We start from the raw sequence: 14,487 nt of genomic DNA, 5'->3' as shown, positions 1-14,487 counted from the left end.
TACCAGTACCGGCGTGCCCCGCGCCGCCGCACCACCTGCCCCGCCGGGCTGTCCTGGGCGGGCTGCTGAGGGCTAAAGTGCCGGCAGCCGGGATCGGGGCGGTTGCTTGGCGCGGCGTGCCCGGCTCCGGGGGGTACCGACCGGTGGGGGCGCGGACGGGCCAGGAGCCAGCCGGAAGCGGGGCGGCGGAACCAAGCAGCTGGGCGGTGCGCGCCGCCGGGCGAAGGGCGCCGGAAGGGACCGGGCCGGTGGCGGAAGCCGGGAGGTGGCGCGGCGGTTCTAGCAGTTTCCACGGGCGGTCGGTGCGGAGGAGGCTGCGGTCTCGATGGCCAAGTGGGGCGAGGGGGACCCGCGGTGGATCGTCGAGCAGCGGGCGGACGCCACCAACGTCAACAACTGGCACTGGTGAGCGCGGCGGCGATAGCCGCCCGGCAGGACCCTGTGACCCCGGGCGGAGGAGGCCGATGCCACGGGGAGCGGCTCTCTTTCTCCTTCCCCTACTTGGCGTTGGTGCTAAGGTGCGGCTGTCCGGGACGATGTCCCTTGAAAGCGGCCGTTTCCGTGTGCGTGGGGTGCCCATCAGTACTAAGAGCTGTGTGTGTGTGTTGGAGCGGGGCAGGGAGGAAGGACGGCCTGGGGGAAGGTTAGGTAGCCGCAGCTTGTTTTGGCGGTGTGGCCCGTCCCAGGTTCTCACAGCGCCCGGTTTTCCCGTAGGACGGAGCGGGATGCCTCCAACTGGTCCACAGAGCGGCTGAAAACTCTGCTCCTCCCTGTCAGGGTGGAGAGTGAGGAAGGGGCTTGTGAGGTGACAGAAGTGAGCAAACTGGATGGAGAGGCCTCCATTAATAACCGTAAAGGGAAGCTGATCTTCTTCTATGAGTGGGCTATCAAGCTGGCGTGGACTGGTGAGTGATGTGCTCCCCCACTGTTTCAAGGCTAGATTCAAGTATAAGATAAGGATACTTACCTCATTCGGGAAATAGTAATGAAGGGAAGTACTGTATTGTGATACAGGTTTGCTTTTACAACAACCAAAGTAAGAAATGTTGATCTGAAAAACATAATTGTAATTGCAGGCACCTCAAAGACTGGCGTGAAATACAAAGGTTATGTGGAGATTCCTAATCTCTCAGATGAAAATGACATCGATGAAGTTGAGGTGGGTACAGCATGCTGGCTATATGGCTGTTCCATCAGGAAGCCTCACAACATTAGTATTTTCTTTTGTGTTGCCTTTTCTGGACCGTTTGTTCAAAACTTCTTTAATATTAGAGGCTGCTTAAGTTAACAGAATCACAGAATGGTTTGGATTGGAAGGGTCTGTAAAGGTCATCTCACTCCATCCCCCCTGTAACATATAAGGGCTCTACAGCACATGAAGGTATTTAGGTTATTTGTGTACATTACTGTAGGCAGAACTAAAGTGAAGGATTAATAACACTGCACTGCTGCTTATGAAAGTGTAGTCAAAGTCTAACTGATACTGAATTGAGTAAGGAAAAGACCATGAAAATATGGCTTTGTAAACCAGCACTTGTCCTTCTTGTTTAGATCCTTGTCAGCCTTGCTAAAGATGAGCCTGACACTACCTTAAAGACCCTGATGAAGCAAGAGGGTGCAAAAAAAATTAGAGATGCAATGAAAACTTACATCAGCACTCTCAAAACAGGTAGGTAACTGAGAGGGAGAAGTGTTACGGGAACCCATATGGGCTAATGCTAAAGAAGGGGTGGGGGTAATGAGAGGAGTGAATATTAGTTCCTCACCCCATCTCAACAGGATGGTGTCAGAGCAACAACAGTAACTGTTCTGTCTCTTATGAAAATGGTGTTTGGCAAGAAGCACTTCTGTTTCTAGACACTGTAGAACAGCCCAGAGAGATTTATTAATAATCAAAAAATAAACACCATTTTTGGACTGATGTTTTAAAACTGAGAATATCCTCCACTTGCTGGAGCTCAGATACTGAGAAAATAAATCTAGTAACATGTTTGCTGCCTCAGTGACACAGAGCATCAGTCTCTGCCTGTGGCACAACCAGGTTGTGCCACACACAGAGTTTTGCTCTTTTGCCACGTTAGTAAAGGCATTGTTACCTGGATTTGAGAGTAACTGACAACTGGAAATTGCTCTGCAGCTTTTGTTGGTGTCATTGAATGAGCTATTTCAGCATCTGGATTAAAATTATCTTTTTAGAAGATAAATCTGATTCCAGCAGTTGGACTTAAATCATTGTGCTTTGATGGAGTTTGGGTTTGCCCTCTAGTGCAGGCTGGGATTGCTACAACAGCTTTTATATCCATTTACCTGTATTACACTACGCATGCTAGATACTCATTTTGGTGAGTACTAGCCACCACTGGTTGCATTTTTTCCAGGATCAAATTTCTGTGCCCTTGGGTTTTTTCAGGCACTTTTGTGTTCAGGGTGGGATATGTAGGCACCCAGTGGAGAACAAGAATGTTATTCGGGAAGAACTGTATGATCTTGTGGGAATAAAGAAGAATAGGTGGGAACCAAGTATTGCGGAGTACAAGAATATATATATGTAATAGAATTCTGCTATATGATTAATTATGTAATTCTGCTATACATAATGGAATGTTGCCAGTTTGAACAGATGAAGAGGAAGGAGAAAGAGCAAACTGTTTTATAATGGGTAAAGGCAGAAGTGACAGAGCTGGAGAGAAAGTAAACATACCGAAGGAGGCTGAAGCTTCTGGTGGAGTTATGGAAGTGCTAATGCTGCTGGACAGGGCACTGGTGAGGCCTCCCTTGGGTTCTGTGTGTAGTCCTAGCATCTTTTGTCAAAAAAGATAAAGATGGAGTTAGAAATAACTTTACTACAATAAAAGGAGAAATGGTGAGCCAGTTGGAAAAGAAATGGAAAAGCTTGGCTTGGTTTTTCTAGACCAGCAAGGTAAAAGTATCTGAGATGTGTTTGCTATTTATATTTGAGAGTGAAAGAGAAGAAAAGCTATGCAAGTGTAAGGCTAGTGTTAATGTGATAGTAACGTGGAAGAGAGTGATTGGTATATCTAGGCTGGGAATAGGAGGTAAGTTCCTAATTGTTAATGCAGGCAGGTTCAGGTATGGCCTTCAATAGAGTAGTGGGGGCAAGAAGAATTAATTGCTTGTAAAAAGAGGTCTGTTTACTTTTTTAAAGCAAACTGTTTCAAGCTGTGAGTGCTGTCAAAGGCAGGGGAGAAACCAGGAAGCCCTTTTTGATTCTGTATTTCAAAGAACAGTTGAAAGGTTTGATCTTTTATTAGTTTCATGAGCGCATTCCTGTCTTTCCAGAATTCACCCAGGGCATGATTTTGCCCACAGTGAATGGTGAACATGTGGAAACGACCCCTCAGGTGGCTCCTAAAGCAGAAGACCGCAAGGTAAATGAAACTGTGCAAATGTGCTTTTGGATTTGTGAAGAAAGGTACAGAGTATTACATTCCAGTGCTTACAGGAGCAGCCTGTGCTGTTTATAGGATATATATATATTCAGGAATTGGCAGTCTGTGGTGTAGGCCTGACTGTTTCATTTGCAGTACATGATATTTCTTAATTTAAGCAGAGTGATAAATCTGCTTTTTACACTCAAACATGGTTGTACCTAATGACATCTTTACTAAAGGCCTTTGTTTTTTTTCTTTTGGATATGTGAACCACTTGTTAATTTTATTCCTTTTCTGGACTGAAAAAAGGAATGTGTTTGTTTTGCTGTTGTTTTGTTAGACGGCTGCTAGCAGCAGTACTGCCACATCGCAGTCCAAATCCATAGGAGTCAAGATCCCTACATGTAAGATCAGCTTGAAAGACACCTTCTTAACATCTCCTGAAGAGCTCTACCGGGTATTCATTACTCAGGAGGTAATGTCAGGCTTGTTCTCAGAATTATTCTTTGCACACAGGAGGCTGTTCCTAAGAAGCTTTTCAAGGCATTCTGTAGGACACTCGCAATCCATGAGAATGGAATAAGAAAGTTGATCTGCAGAATGCTTGCTTAAGGTTCACATGTGCATCTTTTCACACAGTTGGTTAGAGAGAATTAATGCCAGCCAGAAGCCAGTTCTGGCCTGCTGTCAGCACCTCTGTAGGTGTATCTGTTATTGCTTATGGTCGGATCTCTTGGTATTTGCAGTTGTGTGCTTTTTTGTTTTGTTTTGCTTTTTCCTCTTCAGGTTCGGTTGTATCAAAGTGCATTTTGTGAATAGCTCCTCTCTTGCAGACTATTATATAGTATAAGAAGAAAAAGCAGCATTTCTTACATTATTTAAACATGGTCTTAGAACAAAGGTTCTTCCTTTGTTTTTCTAGTAAGAGTAAAAAATATGACCTTTTCTGAGAACAAGGTTTCATTAAGAAATCAACAGAGTAAATCAAAAGTGTGGCTTGCAGAACACTGCACAGAATATGGAAGTTAAGGATTCTTTTCCCTTGGCAGACAGAATGCTGCTGTAGTGGCTCTAACCTCGCTTTTTTGGCCAGGGCAGGGCTTTTGTGTTTTCTTGATGAAGACCTTATGCTATTGACATACCTCATCTTCAAGAACTTTTGTAGCTGGGTGGGAAACGTTAGGCAACAAGTTTGCAAGCAGATGATGTCAAGTAATACAGGTTTCCTCCTGAATTCTTTTCAGATGGTCCAAGCTTTCACTCATGCACAAGCCACCTTGGAGGCTGATAAAGGAGGCAAGTTTCAGCTGCTGGATGGCAGTGTCACAGGAGAGTTTGTTGACCTAGTAAGTACTAACTAGGGCAGCTGTATCTTGCTCATGGGCAGCCTGGAGGTGCCAGTTCTGAATCAGTGCTTCAGTTAGCTCACTGTGAAGTTCTGCCTGGTGCCCAGCAGTTACCTATATTCACTGTGGCTATTGAAGTATTCCTGACAGTATGGATTAGAGTATGAATTAGTGTATGGAACTTCAGTCTGGTGAGAAAATCTGGCTTCTAGTCGTGCGTGCGCTCTGTCTTTTATTTTACTTGGGGATTAGAGGGATGTTAAAGATGGTAGTTGACCCTTTTCCTCTTTGCTCTTCCTGCTGCTAAAGCCGCCTGGGCAGGGACACTGTCTTGGTGTTTAGGGCTGTACTATGGCCTGCCATCCTAGAAGGAGTGGAAAGGACACTTAAATCTCTTTCCCTCTGTGTGTGTATTTCTCAATGGGCCTCTAAGGCTTCAGATAACACAGTTCTAGTTGCTTTTTATTAGATTGCAGGATTTGAAAAAAAAAAACATAAATGACTACTCAGTCTCTCTCTCACTTTTCAAGGTGCCTGAGAAGCAACTTGTTATGAAATGGAGATTTAAATCTTGGCCAGCTGGTAAGTAGTCCAGAAATGGACTGTGGTATTACAGCCATTGTGTGTGTTTTAAGAATCCCAGCCCCATGTGCCACACCACATTCTGGCTCATGATTAGGGAGTGCACGGTGTTCTGGGAGCTGGAGTGACCTTACCTTACCCAGGCTTCACATCACACATGATTAGGTCGAAATCATCAGCCACCACTTAGAGCAGCGGCCAGGGATTAGGAATGATGCAGTAGCAGCTTGCTCAGCTATGGCTGCAACTGCTTTGAACCCCATGAAGAGGGAGTCCTCTCCTCCCTGTTTGTGAGAAGGGCCTGCAGCTGTCCTAAATACATCCTGTGGGGAAGAATCCTGAGTAGTCTTTTAGGTGGTGGTGTGTGAGAGGAGGAGCAGAGCAGCTCCTTGTGGCAGCATATACTGCATACTGCTAACAGGTTTGCTTTGGTTCCTCTAGGGCACTTTGCAACAATTGCCTTGAACTTCACCGACAAAGGTGGTGAGACGGAGGTGTGCTTGGAAGGCAAGGGCATTCCTGCTAGTGAGGAGGAAAGAACAAAGCAAGGCTGGCAGCGCTACTACTTCGAGGGTATTAAACAGACATTTGGCTATGGTGCCCGCTTGTTTTAATACTGGTTGCTGGGAGGGCTTTGCCGGAAGACTCTGCCACATGGACTGATCCATTTCTCACCTGTCCCTTTCTAATCTTGGCTCTGCGGCCGAGTAAAGTGGGATGACAGGTGATGCAGGAGGCCATTGAGCAGCACCACTTTCAGTCCCTCATTGCTTTGTGCATGTCTTGTGCTGCAGGGGATTCTCTTACATGTACATACTTCTATTGCTAAATAAACCTAACTTAAAAAAACCCACTGTGGAACTTGTGTCCTCAGATCAGCTTGAGTTCAAAGAGTTGGTCAATAGGCAGAAGGAGGGATCTGTGTGGAAAAACATGGGTCAAGGGGGAGTGCTGATCCCAGTGAGATTTACTCCTCGCTTCTGGGGAGCAGAGAATAGGAGCTTGATGCAGTTTTTAGTTTGAGCAGCTGCTCGTTTTCTCTCTGCTTTTGATCTGCAGCTAATAAACGTTTCAAACCCTTCTTGTTTCTGAAGGGGTGTAAGATCCTGTTGAAGCTGTTCCCCTCCTGTGCACATTCCCTTCTTCAACACAATCCTTTCTTGCACTATCCTGCTCTACAGGAATGCCAATCATTTAGTCACCTGCTGTCCGAGACAACTGGCAAACCACTACCAGGGAAACTCACCTACAATACAGTTCTAGCAGGTCATGGTGCCCAGGGTCAGCTACCTCCCAAGAGCTTCAGGCTAAAGCAAGCTGTAGGCTCTTAATGGGGGTGGGATTTATTCCTGTTAATTAAACAAGGTGGAGTACTTTTGGCTGACCCCACTTCAGCTGTTGCTTCAACTGGTGAGGAAGAACATGTTTGTACTTTTCTGCTAATACAGTTAGTTCCCAGATGTGTCTTCTAAAGCAATAAATTTATTTTAAGGATGGGGGTGGAAATTGACTTCTGGTCAGAAGTGTCAATCTGCTTAACCTCAGGGGTGACTGAAATGCTCAGTTTTCCCTTTGAGGCAGGAACTTCATTTGAACACTTTTGTTTTCTGCAGAGTACCTCTAGTAAGCTAGAAAAGTAATGTTGCTTGGGTGAGTTTTACTGTTTTGAGATTGTCTTTTGTTTTCAATGTGAATGGTGTGTTGTAGCCATCCACTTGAATAGGGAGAGAGGGAAAAAATCTGTTAAAAAAAGAAATCGTTTGCATTGCCTATTAAATTATGGAGAGCATTTCTAGCCTTTTCTGCTCACAATTCCAAAGTGATTATTGATGGTAAAGTTTGTATGGACATTAAGAGTGGGTTATGAAATAAGTTTGTATCATGTGCTTATCCTGGTGCTGACCTGTGACCATGTCGTGGTTTAAACCCAGTCAGGCAACTTGTTCACTCACTCCCCCCACCTTGTCCTCCCCCTACTCCCAGAGGGACAGAGAGGCGAAAAGAATGCAACTCCCACAGGCTAAGAATAGTTTAGTAACTAAGGTATAACACAGATCACTACTGCTACCACCAATGATAATAATGATAAAGGAAATAACAAGGGAAGAGAATACAACATCTCACCACCAGCTGACTGATAACTTCCCCCCCTCCCTCCCCCCCCAGCCCGACCAAGCTCTGACCGTTACCTCCTCCAACCCCACAGTCCTAGCCCCTCCGGGTAGCTCCCAGTTACATCCTGGGCATGACGAGCTGTGGTATGGAATACCTCTTTGGTCAGTTTGGGTCAGGTGTCCTGTCTCTGCTTCCTCCTGGCTTTTCCCTCCTCCCTGGCAGAGCATGAGGCTCACAAAGTCCTTGGCCAGACCGAAACATCAGGCCGAAAGTCAAAACACAGCACTGCACCAGCTACCAAGAAGGAGAAAAATGGCTGCTACTGCTGAACCCAGGACAGACCACAAAGGAAGTTGTACGAAGACTGGGCATCTGTCGATAAGGTTAGGTTTCCCTATGTCCTGCAGGGCTGTCTTCCTCAGGGCATCATCTGGCTGGGAAGGGGGCCACAGGTATTTTGCCAAGATTCTTACACACAGATGAGCTATGGTACGATTTCTGTAGGCTGCGGGAGTGTGACACAATGCGAGTACACTGATAACACTGCAGCATGCATGTTTGGTTTTCCGTTTGGGAAATCCTGGACAGAAACATGGGAAACCTTAAACAGCAGGGCCAGCAAGTGTGTTCACAGCCAAGTGATTTGAAACGGAAAAAATGAGCTCATTCTAAGTTAACTTGGGACATACTCAGCAGCTGAATCACACTGTCCTGGCTGTAGTTTGGCAGCCACGCAGGCAGCTGGCTGTGCCATGGCAGCTGCGCCCACCTGAAGCCAGGCTCTCCTGGTACAGCTGAGCAAGGGGAGCAGAAGGCAAGGCCCTGCTAATCACTTGCTGCCGCTGGAAGGTTAGGAAGTGGGACAGGAAGGCAGCTGAAGTGGAATTTTAATTGCCTTCCTTTCATCACAAACAGGGTTTACTCCGGGCATCCTGCTGCTACTCTAATAGGACACTCTTTGGCCTTAGCCAGCAGCCCGCCTTCATGGGGCTCACAGACTTAGTGCTTTCAGGGCTCTTCGTCAGCAAAACTGACTGCCCTGAGTTATGCTGGCGCTGCCCCAGCTGGCTCCCTTCCCTGTGGCCTTGAGATCACCATCCCCACAGCAACAGATTAGCATGTGTAGCCATCCATGCCTTGGATGCTGTTCACTGTAGATTCTCTTGGATGAATCCACTGGTGAAGGAAACCTTGTGCTAAAGGCCAGGCTGTGAGTGAGCACTTAGCCTGAGGCACAGAGTGTGTCAGGATACACTAATTCTATGGGCCACAGAAGTGGTGATGCCTTACACCAGCCATTTACTTGGTGAAGGTGATCTGGTCCTTAAGTAGCTACATGCTAGCAAAGGTCCCTGTACTACATCTGCCTGCCCTCCGCAGAGAGACCTACTCCTTCATCTACAACTGGTATCTGGTACAAATCTTTGCTTTACTTGGATGTGTCAGGAGAGACTACAGTCCCTCAGCTATTGTGGGGAGGGAGGGCTATATCATGTGAAGGTGAAAAGCAAGGTCCAGTATACTCCTGCCGAGAAGCTCATCAAGATCCTGAACTTGACACAGGATAAGAGGGAAAGTCTTGTGAATTAAAGAGAACCAAGGTTAAAAATCAGAAAACAAAGATAGAAGGAAACTGATCTTTTTCAGTGATGAGAGGCCAGAGGTGGATGCTACACACATTAGGTGCACATGGCGATGATTAAGGAACAGCCATCAACCACCATAATATGGGGTCCCAACCAAAGGGACTGAACACATTTAGTGAATTCTGGAATTTCTTGCAGCTGCTGATATGGTACCACTAAAAGTTTACATGGATTCAGAAGAGGAGTGGAAAAATTTATGGAAGAATAAAACAACCAAGGGCTGTTAAACAGAAAAACCCTCATCTGGCTCTGGGAGCCTCTTGGTCACCAGCTGCTGGCAATAAGGAAAGTACTTCAGGGAAACACAAACATGAGTTTGTCCTCTTTACTCTTCCTTCCTAGTGACCTGCTATTGATCACTGCCAGTGACTGGATGCTGGTTTAGATAGAATTGTAAAGACTCGTCCATTTCTCATGTTTTAATTGTTTATCTGTGTGAAACTTCTATGGGACAATCAGGCCACAAATCAAAGAGATTGAAAGCCCCTAGCCTAAGTAACTATTAAAACTGCTTTGAAACATCATCCCAGCTGTACTTCAATGGCAAAATAGGAAGAACTTCAATATACTTTTTTAAAGCCAAAGTGAAAGGAGTTGGATGTCTCCAGCTTGGCAGGGCCTGACACAGTTTGGCATATAAGACTTACTTGGGAGAGTGGAGCAATCTTTCAGAATTTGATAAGGAATAATGCTGGGGAGAGGGAAGAAGGAAGAAGGAGAGAGACGAGGGCCAAGGGAATCAGGTCAGTCTGTAACATCAATTCATGAAACACTACTGAAAATGCAGCCAGTAGACTGTAAATACCCAGCAAATCAGGTAAAAAGTAACAATCAGCACACCTATATCACAACTACATCAAGCACAACTCAACCTAATGCCTTCCTTTGGCAGAATATTTGAGCTTTAGTAAGACTGTAGTCAATGCTTTATGTGATATTTTTAGTAGTAAATAAGGGAACGCCTAATAGCACTGCAACAAATCTAGTATGTGTCAGTGTAGAAGATAATATAATTGATAATGTAAAAGTCTAAACTAATTTATATCAGTCAATCACCACTGGTGCTGTAAAACCCTTAGAATACAAGTTTAGGATTGAAAATGATCTTGACCAAGTGGAAAAATGATCCAGGAGAAAAAAAATGAAGTATATTTGTCCATCTGTAAACGACATTTAAGCTGGGAGGGTTATGATGAATTTTCAAATGAAGAGGAATTTAAAACATCGTGGAAGGGAACAAAAGCTGCCTGGCCAGGCTGGGCTGTCCTGTGAAGAAATCTCTCCATATAGCATTTAAAAAAGCCTTATGTGAGACTCAGTGCCTTCAGTTTTGCGTTCCGTGCTTCAAGAAAGATATAAATTACATGGAATAAACCCAGTGGTGGGCAATGAGACAAACCAGAGGTCTACAAGTACAGCTTCAAAAGAAAGCCTGAAATAATTGCATTTGTTTAGTCTAGAGAAGAGAAGATCGTGGAAAAGGAGGAAAGTAGGGAACGCAATGATAAAATTCTGAAATCTGTGAGAGGTAGGAGCAAATAAGGCAATAATATGCTCTCTGTGGCCACTGCAGATAAGATGCAGTGGGCTTAAAATAAAGCAGGAAGGTTTTAGATTGGCTGCTAGGAAAATAATATATCTATCTCTGCAAAAACAGTAAAGCTGAGGGTTACTGTGGCATTTCCACCATTGGAGATCTTGAAGCCCAGGAGAGAGCAGGACTGCTGAGCAATGATTTGCCCCCATCCCCATGGTGAGGCTATGTATTTTCTCCAGAGCCAGTCTAAATCCATTTTCTGTGGTACATCCCCATGTCCAAAGCCTGTGATGCAACGAGAGAATAGCTGATATGCTTGCTAGGAGCTGGAACAAAGCAGGACTAGACCCCACCAGCTGGGCTCCTCTCAGGCATTTCCAAGGGGCAGCTGGACCCTGCATGGCAGGGAAGGAGGGCAAGACGTTCCTTTCCCAACTGCAAAGGTGGGTCCGTCCTCTGCAGAGGTGGAGGGAGTAAATCCCTATCCTGTCCCATGGCCACATCAGGCAGGACTACCCCGGTGTGCTTTCTTCATTCCTCTGCATGGCATCATAAGGACAGGCTCTAATGGGTGCTGGGGACCCCCTGGGGTGATTTAGGCAAATGCAAAGTCCGAAGACCAGGTCTTGCCACAGGTTCCTGTTCGCCCAGTGCTCACACTATGATCAGCAGGGCTGCTGCCAAAATCTGCAGCTACTGTGACTTACTCTTTTACTCTCCTACAGAGCAGTTGGCATCAGCACAGACAGTGCACAGGGCTAATGTGGCACACAGCGGGGTGTGCCCCTTCACAGACCAGGAACTGGGGTGCCTGAAAGGGGTTTTTTCCTTTCCAGAGCTCCAGTTTCCTTTCCAGAACTCAAGGTCCACAGACCCTTACAACCACATTTGTCTCTTTCCTAGGCCATGGCCAAGCTTGCAGTTCAGGTTAGCTCCAGAGACTTTGGCTGAACTCTCCTGGCATTATCATCTTCTGTGTTCTCCTCTCAAATCAGCTCCTTCTAGGCCCAGCTGGACTTCTTGTGTGCTTTCCAACAGGCAGATTCCTGGAGCAAAAGCTCTGAAAAAAAACCCAAACCAACAGCTATTGGTATCTCTGTTGCTGCAACCATGTTCTGACGAAATCATGTGCTGATCCCTGAGAGGTGAGCTCCGCTCACCTGGCCTGTCCTGCCGGCAGCTGACCATGCACCCATCCCTTCACAGTCCAAAGGTCCTTGCACAGCTTGCTCCTGACACATCTGGGGCTAAGAAGGGAGGTCAGCAGGGACATGCTGAATGCTGTGCCTAGCAAAATCCAGGCATGGCTCCTCCTGTTTACAAACCAACTCAGCTGCAAGTCGGACACTGGCAAACTGGTACAGCAGAGCCAGCTCCAGCCCAGGCTGGCAGACTAAGGTGACTCAACTGGTCAAGAAATCTTGTGTTTAAAGCAATGGGCAGAGGTACAGCTTGAGACTCTGCTGCAGACTCGCTCCATAATTTCAGGTGACAACTCCAGGTCTTGAGCATCTGCAGAATTAAGGCATCAGTTCTTCCTGCTTCTGTCCCCGGATGTGAGATTTCTATAGCCAAGGAGTTTCAGAGCAGAGTTCAGCGTCTGGCACAGCAAGGACCTTGTTGCAAAAGGCAAAGGCACGTTAGGAATGTTACATACACAGTAGTAACTGCTGACTGCCTTCCAGGGAAAGAGTGATTTTCTCTGTTTTCTTTTCCTGCAGAGCATAGTTCAGTTTGTACCCCTGGCTTTGACCCTATGAACAATGTTTTTGATATCACAGAAGACCAGTAGGAAGTTCAGAGCATCTTCACAGAGAGGAGCCATCTGCTCCCCAGGACAGGGGCCAGCAGTGGCGCCAGGCAGCTGTGGAGCAGAGCCCTGTGCTGGAGTAGCGGAAAACCCTTGACAGATGTGCAGCCAGCACAAAGCAAAAGGAGCAAGAGAGAATGAGGGAAAACAGCTGCAAGTAGCAAAAGCTTGGAAGTGGTCACCATTTATGCAGCAAATTAACGGCAACAACAAAAAGTTGTGATCCCTGAAGAGCTTTGCAAATCCTGTCTATCATCAGCTGTTGGCTATGGAGGTGGTTTGCCAGACCAGTTTTCCAGCTGGGATGATGCTGGGTTTTTCATCCACTCTCATACTCAACACCTGCTTAAAGCAGTGTGCTGGGGTTAGGTCAGCTGGCAGTCAGATCTGACCAGGCTGAGTACAGAATAAAACCTGAAGTGAGGGCTAAGGCACAGGCAATGCATTTGCTTCTCAGCACTGACCCTGATAATCTTCTTGTAGTAGGCTTGTCCTGGGTTCAGCAGTAGCAGTCATTTTTCTCCTTCTTGGCAGCTGGTGCAGTGCAGTGTTTTGACTTTCAGCTCGGGAACAGAGCTGATAACAAGGATGTTTTGGTTTGGCCAAGGACTTTGTGAGCCTCATGCTCTGCCAGGGAGGAGGGGGAGCCAGGAGGAAGCAGAGACAGGACACCTGACCCAAACTGACCAAAGAGGTATTCCATACCACAGCATGGATGTAACTGGGAGCTACCCGGAAGGGCTGGGAGTCTGCAGGGTTTGAGGAGGTATGGGTCGGTGCTTGATTGGGTTGTGGGGGGCCAGTTATCGGTTGGCTGGTGGTGAGGTGATGTATTCTCTTCCCTTGTTATTTCCTTTATCATTGTTATTATTGGTGGTAGCAGTAGTGATCTGTGTTATACCTTAGTTACTAAACTGTTCTTATCTCAACCTGTGGAAGTTGCATTCTTTTCGAGTCTCCTCTCTGTCCTTCCAGGAGTAGGGGAGGGCAAAGAAGGGAGGGAGTGAGTGAATGAGCCCTCTGCCTGGTTTTAACCCACGACAAGGCTTCATTCCCTGTGAGCAGAGCTTCACATATCCATGGCTGTGGTGGCGGGCTCTGGATAGTCTCTGTTAGCTGTTGATTCTTGCAGACAGACATCATCAAATGCAAAGGCTAAGGGAAGGAGGCAAAGCCAAGTGGGTCTTTGTAGTACATATGGTGCTGAGGATCCAACACACATAGCATTCAACATGGTGTCCTCCCTCTCAACCAAAACAAATAGCAACGTATGCTTCAGTCCCAAGTGAATGACATCAGCAACACATACATATATAAAGTGCTTTATTGCAGCATCAGAATAAAGAAATCTTCTCTATGAAATTTTGTAGGAATAAAAGGCATTTTATATATATTACATATTAAAAATACCCAAAACAAAACAAAACCCAACAAAATAAACTTAAGAAGTGGAAGCTTAGAGATTTATCACTTAAATAGCAGTGGGCTGGACGGAATCTTTGATGGGATACAAAAATAAATGCTTACTTAATGTCTGCTTTTCTCATGGTGGCCCACAAAGCCTCCTGGTGTATAAGGTGCTTGTGTGAGGAACAACACTGCTTCTTGTTTCTCATGCTCCAAGTCATGCCTGTATCATCCAAACCATAGAGGCGGCGAGGCAGAACAGCCACTTGGCTTTCAACCAGCTTTTTGGGTGGCTCAATGCAACAAATTTTTCTACTTGCCCTTGGATGGGAACTGCATTTATTACAGAAATGATATTTTCTTTCTGGGGGGGTTAGACTGGCTGACGTACTCAATAGAAAGAGGAGGTGGGTGCAAATCCTGGGTAACAGTCCTTATTATAAGAGCAATTCCTCAGAAAGCAGCCAGTCTAATAAACAAATTGGCAGAGCTGTTGAAAGTCTCCTTCAAAAAACAGCTGTTTGCAGTGGTCCTGCTTCTATGTGTGGGTCTAATACTGCACACTAGGCAAGTTTAACAGAATGTTTTTTTAAAGAAGTCTGCACTGATGGTAAATAAGCTCCTTTGAGACTCTGCTGATGCTAATGATTAT

The 14,487-nt window shown here is 46.1% G+C and overlaps 1 protein-coding gene across 1 annotated transcript; it reads left to right on the top strand.

The window, feature by feature from the left end:
- The first annotated feature begins 205 nt into the window (after nt 1–205).
- On the top strand, nt 206–6,177 carry AHSA1 (activator of HSP90 ATPase activity 1). Its single transcript, XM_057428557.1, has 9 exons — nt 206–405; nt 715–905; nt 1,077–1,159; nt 1,552–1,669; nt 3,301–3,389; nt 3,733–3,867; nt 4,637–4,738; nt 5,269–5,320; nt 5,762–6,177. Exons 1-9 carry the CDS (start codon nt 326–328, stop codon nt 5,932–5,934), a joined length of 1,023 nt encoding a protein of 340 aa, XP_057284540.1. The 5' UTR covers nt 206–325; the 3' UTR covers nt 5,935–6,177.
- The last annotated feature ends 8,310 nt before the right edge of the window (nt 6,178–14,487 follow it).

This window comes from Pezoporus wallicus, unplaced genomic scaffold (genome assembly GCF_028554395.1).
Source record: "Pezoporus wallicus isolate ANWC-B61680 ecotype Strahan unplaced genomic scaffold, APGP_CSIRO_Pwel_v1 contig_3486, whole genome shotgun sequence".
NCBI classification, from domain to species: domain Eukaryota; kingdom Metazoa; phylum Chordata; class Aves; order Psittaciformes; family Psittacidae; genus Pezoporus; species Pezoporus wallicus.
Note: the sequence above shows the minus strand (reverse complement) of the source record. Positions and strands in the feature narration are given on the sequence as shown.